The sequence below is a fragment of the Stegostoma tigrinum genome, chromosome 12 (assembly GCF_030684315.1).
Source record: "Stegostoma tigrinum isolate sSteTig4 chromosome 12, sSteTig4.hap1, whole genome shotgun sequence".
Taxonomy (NCBI): Eukaryota; Metazoa; Chordata; class Chondrichthyes; order Orectolobiformes; family Stegostomatidae; genus Stegostoma; species Stegostoma tigrinum.
In genome coordinates this window covers 53,423,824-53,429,823 of record NC_081365.1, presented here as the reverse complement: position 1 = coordinate 53,429,823, position 6,000 = coordinate 53,423,824, and the positions used below count along the sequence as shown (strand labels likewise).

The following is a 6,000-nucleotide window of genomic DNA, read 5'->3' as shown; positions in this document are numbered from 1 at the left end:
AGTACAGGCTTTATTTCTTAGAATTTGCTTTCTGCTATGTGCTGTTTTGTAGGTTTCTGAAACTTGTGTAATTAATTTACAAATGTTGTTTTTGATTAAATTCTTCATGGCTTAAAAGTAAGCTCCCTCAGTTGGAACATTTTCAAGGAACTACATATGAATAAACTTCATAAGTAAAAACAAAAATACACAACTGAGGATCTGGAACACAAAAAGAAATTAAGGTTTGCCAACTGAACAGGTAGAGTATAAAAATTAAAAGAAGATTGATTTGGCCAGCATGGAAAATGCTTTCAGCAATAACATACGAGTTACAATAGACTGGACACCACTGGGAAAGAAAATAAACTCATTATTTCTTTAATAAGAGATAATAGGAATTGCAGATGCTGGAGAATCCGAGATAACAAGGTGTGGAGCTGAGTAAGGGTCTAGGCCCAAAACGTCAGCTTTCCTGCTCCTAAGATGCTGCTTGGCCTGCTGTGTTCATCCAGCTCCACACCTTGTTATCTCTCATTATTTCTTTGACTGTTTCATTCAAAGAGTATTTTCAGGTAAAATGGAATTGACACCTTTTATGATTAGGACACACATAAGAATTCAAATCTAGAAACTCAAACTAAGTTGCACTCTTCTGTCAATGAACAGAATTTGAAATTTAGTCCAAAAGTATAGAATTATACGGAGGAACGTTGTTGGTAACCTTATGATTAACATGTTTCACCTTTAGCGTGAGACTCAAAATAAAACAATTATTGCACTCCCTTTACCTGGAAACTTGCCAGAAACAGGGATAAGAAGAATACAGGTAATGTGCAAGTTTCTGTATCCTATGAGTTTATTGGATTCAGGCAGTTTCCCCAGTTTTGAATAGGCATTCGGCACCTATCTGCTCATCCCTATGTTTATCTTTTGAGTATGGTTGAATAGTGGTGTATTTGATAAATGGCATTCATAAATAATGCTGGTTGGAAAACATATTTTCTGTCCATTAAAATTAATATAAAATCCAAGATTCTATACAGTATTCCCTATGAGCACTGAACTCTATTAAGAGCATTGCATTAAGGTGTCAGACCTACTTTGCCCGCAAATGCTCTTTAAATGAAACAGTCAACGAAGTAAGAGACAACACTGTGTGGAGCTGGAGGAACACAGCAGGCCAGGCAGCATCAAAGGAGTAGGAAAGTTGACATTTCGGGTCAGGTTTCTGAAGAAACTGACTCCCGCACCTGCAGCTCTTACTATCTCTGAGTTAAAGAAGTAAACTAATTTTCAATCCCAGCCTGTCCAATCAATTGTAACTAGAATATTATTGCAGAAAGCAATTTCTATGCTGGCCAAATTAAGTTTTTTTTTATTTTTCGAATCAACTTGTTTGAAAAACGCTATTGCACACCTCTGAAGCAGTGGGACTTAACAAGATGTAGGGACAGAGCCACTACACAAGAACGCTGAATTGGCGTTATAATTGGATATTTTCTGAATTAAATTTGTTCAGACACATTATTACACATCTCTAGAGCTGGTAGGACTTGAACCTGGGCCTCCTGGCTACTTGTGACAAAAGCCCTTTCAATTTGACCACTGCTGGAACACATGAAATGCAGATTAATCATTATAGCTGTAGAAAATGGACACAGTTAAGAGATGAAATAAGGCCATTGCAATTCCATTGATCCAAACTAAACATCTTTTCCTTAGAACTGCTAATGGATGCTATATCGGCAAATTCCAACGGTGGTGTCCAGGCTCAGTTTTGCAACCAGATTTAGCTCCTTCTTTCTCTTTTCCACTGTTCAGTGATATATTACCAGTTGCAAGAATGGACCAGAATACAGCTAATGAGAACTCAGGAAATACCTCCTTTCAGTATTATTCATCCCTTCAGTCATAGTCTTCAGTTGATGCATCTTTGATCCCTACAGATCTCACGAAACTTTCTCCTTCTTCCTCAAAATTGATTGCTTTAATAACTGTGAGATTCTAACCAGAAGCAATTAGTTGTCGCTGACACGCAATTACAATGATGTTATGCTCTGACATGAATACAGAATAACTCTAGACCCAGAAGTTACAACCAAAGTGTTGGGTTTGGTCTCCATACTTCCTTCAGAAGTTTTCAATGGCATACATACATGATATTCAGAGAGCGATACTGTAATGCCAAATATTCAAAATCCTCCAGTTGTGGATGAATGTTCATCAGATGTCATTACATGGTATATTTGAGACGTCATTTACTTTTTGCATGATTACTTGGATGATACCTTCATTTGATGTCGTAAAAGCAATCCACATAGCCATTTTCAATCAGAGCTGAACCATAAGCAAAGCCAAAGACTTTGGCTCGTGTTGAGTTATTCTAAAATTGTCTGAAACTGGTGAATAATCTAGACTATACTTCCAATGTACATCTGATATAGTCAGAATAGGCATAAAAGAAAAGATCTTGCTAAATGTCTCCCCTGTTGTCAACCTGTTGTAGCAAATAGTAGCATAGTGGTAATGTCACTGGTCGAGTAATCCAGGCTAACGGTCTAGAAATATCAGTTTGAATATCGCTGTGGCAAATGACAACATTTAAATTGAACAAAGATCTGCAATTAAAATCTAGTCTAGTAGTGGACATCAACCATTGGTAAAAGGTTCACTCGTGTCCTTTATGGAAGAAAACCTATTATCCTGATCTGTTCTGGGACCTATGCACGACTCCAGATGCAAAGCAATATATTTGACCTTGAAATAGCCTACCAAATCATTCAGTTCAAGGGCAAAATAAGGATCAGCATCCCAGAACAAAATTTTAAAAACTGCTAAAATAACAGTTCAATTTATTTATGGCATGTGTTTACCTCCATGTATTTGTTCTGCAATCACTGTGACCAGAGATCCATTACATACAGGAACAGGAAACGTTCTCCCCATGAAAATCATGAAAGTTGCGAATCTAAACAAACATTTTTGGAGTTGTGTGAGAAGACAGGCTGGTGTTTTCTTGAAAGCCAAAATGAGCACTGAGAAACTGTCAGTGATAGAACATTTAGCCCTTTCCATTAAAAAGGTATTTTACACTCTCATGGTTTCAACTTCTATTTTGATGCCATTTGCGGGGTTTTGGTTATCTTGTGCTTTTACTGTGGGTTGAATTCCATCTATTTCTTGTTGATTGTATTTTCTCCGGTAGTAGATTCGTGATAACAAAGTGATAATGAACATTTCCATAATGAGAAGCTGCTGGTTCATATCTGGAAGAGACAGAACTGTAATTAGCTAGCTGAATGACTAATTAGTCAAAAGATTTATTTAATCACAACATAGTTACCTGGGCCACTTGTGCAAAAGTATAAATAATTCTCAGCAGAACCTCACAAATTGCTCTCTATCAATGGTAGACAGAGATTGCAGCCTAAAATACAATGCTACAGCCCTATTTCTGGTCTGACATTAATGCTAAAGAGGCTCTGTACCTGCAACAAAATTTTTATTTGCACAAAAGAAATCAAATAAATGTTTTACGTGTCCATTTTAAGCAGGCCTGCACCATCAGAAAAAATAAATTATTCTGTTTGTTTATATGGTTATGTGCTTTTGTCCTAAACACATTGCACCCCTACCGAATATAGGAATGCACTGTGCTAGTAAGATATCAGTTAGGTAATCTTACTAAGTAGTTAGTACAAGCTGTTTCCTCAACCAGATAGCAAAGAAGTCTGTCATATAGAATCTGTACAGTCTACCATCAATGCTGTTCTTTGACTGAGTGGAAAGTGATGGATTTCTGAGTGACAGGGCTAGAGATAACTCTGACATGGAGAATCAGAAACCCTTTTTGTAAGTGGTTTATAGGTACATTTCTCAGATTTAAGTACAACAGGTGCAATTTTTTTTCAAGTTAAAACATACAATGCATTTCAAATAAAATGTTATTTAAAAATAACATACATCCTCCTCTGGCTGTGGGTGAAAGCGGAGGTGCACAGGCTATGCCACCTGACAGTGCTGTTATGTTGATAATGGCAGCTTGGAGTTGTGTGAGAATGAATGAAATCTGCATATATAAAAAAAAAATTAAGAGACCAAGTAAGACAAAAATCATGAGAATTAAAAGCGCATTTCAACAAATTCCTTGAAGGTGACAATTTGATGTCCCATCATGACAAGACAATTAATTAACTGATTAAAGAATTGATTCGACAAACCCAAGTTGAATGTTATAAGTGTCAGGTATGTCAAATTATCTCCTAGGTACAAGTATCAGTCAATCATTTAAACATACCACATGACTTGCATTGAAGCAAATGACTAACATATATTTAAATAATCAGATCGCCATATGATCCACATTGCATATACTTATCAGTTAACACCTTTTTATATGCATGCTTTACCAATCTTTTAAAAGATGGAGTAAAAAAATTGATGAGAAAATAATCAAAATGAATTGGTGAGGTGTTTTAATTGACAAAATGTAAATGAACATAGAAAATACCAGTCAAGGAAAATTACTGATCTCAAAGTCAGAATTATTATGAAGGCAGTTATTCAGCTCATGAAGTCCACAAAGGCTCATGAAGAAATAATCTGCTCACTGATGTTTGGTTTAGGTTCTGCAAGGGTCATTCAGTTCAGATCTCATTACAGCCTTGGTTTAAGTATGAACAAAAGAGCTGAATTCCAGAGATGAGATGAAAATGACTACCCTTGACATCAATAAAAGAAAAACAGAAATTACTGGAAAATCTCAGCAATTCTGGTAGCATCTGTGAAGAGAAATCAGAAATAACATTTCAGGTCCAATGACCTTTCTTCAGAATCCTTTACATCAAGGTAACATTCACCTGAGCATGGCATCAAAAAGCTGTAGGTGAAGTTGATGATTTTTGGGGGGAAAACTCTACTGTTTAGAATCATATCTAGCACAAAGAAAGGTAATTGTGGTTGTTGGATGTCAATCCTCTCAACTCCAGGACATCACTGCAGTATTCCTCAGGGTAGTGTTCTCAACCCAATCATCTAAAGCTGCTTCGTCAATGGCATTCTCTTGATCATAAAGGCAGATGTGGGAATATTCACTACTGATTGTATAATGTTCAGTACCATCCACAACTCAGATACTGAAGCAGTCCCTGTTCACATGCAGCAAAACATGGACAACCTTCAGGTTTGGACTCTTAGTGGCAAATAAATTCATGCCAGTTAATGACATCTCCAACAGAGAGAATTTAACCATCTCCTCTTAATGTTCAATAACACTACCATCATGGAATTTTCCCACGTTTAACATCATTGGGATTACCATTTATGAGAAACTGAACTAGACCAGCCATACAGATGCCACGGGTACAAGAGTATATTAGAAGCTAGGGATCCTGTAGCAAATAACTTACTCTCTGTCTCTCCAAATCCTGTCCATCACCTACAAGGCACAAATCAGGAGAGAGGGGATACTCCTCACTTGTCAGGAGGGGTACAGCTCCAACAATACTCAAGAAGTGTGGCACCGACCAGGACAAACCAAGATAATAAAATGTGAGGCTGGATGAACACAGCAGGCCAAGCAGCATCTCAGGAGCACAAAAGCTGACGTTTCGGGCCTAGACCCTCTCTGATGAAGGGTCTTGGCCCGAAACGTCAGCTTTTGTGCTCCTGAGATGCTGCTTGGCCTGCTGTGTTCATCCAGCTACACATTTTATTATCTTGGTTTCTCCAGCATCTGCAGTTCCCATTATCTCAGGACAAAACAACATGCTTGATTGGTGCCACAGCCACAAATATTCACTCCCTCCACCACGTAATGCACATAGCAGCAATGTATACTATGTACAAGGTGCACTTTAGTAATTCACCAAAGCTCCTTTGACAGCACCTTCCAAAATAGTGAGCTTTACCACCTAAAAGGAAAAAAGCACCAGATGCAGGGTAGCAACACAACCTGCAAGAACTCATACAGGTCATGCTCTATGTTTTTCTGGAAATATATCACCAATCTTTCACTGC

The 6,000-nt window shown here is 37.5% G+C and overlaps 1 protein-coding gene across 1 annotated transcript in view; it reads right to left on the bottom strand.

Annotated features, from left to right (window-relative positions):
- Positions 1–503: 503 nt before the first annotated feature.
- Positions 504–6,000, bottom strand: part of LOC125457072 (organic solute transporter subunit alpha-like) — a 32,881-nt gene continuing 27,384 nt past the window's right edge. Inside the window, exons 8-9 of the mRNA XM_059650039.1 lie at positions 3,946–4,051; positions 504–3,248 (exon numbers count right to left, since the gene is read on the bottom strand). Coding sequence (XP_059506022.1) covers positions 3,070–3,248; positions 3,946–4,051 — 285 coding nt within the window. The 3' untranslated portion in view covers positions 504–3,069. The remainder of the gene's footprint in view (positions 3,249–3,945; positions 4,052–6,000) is intronic.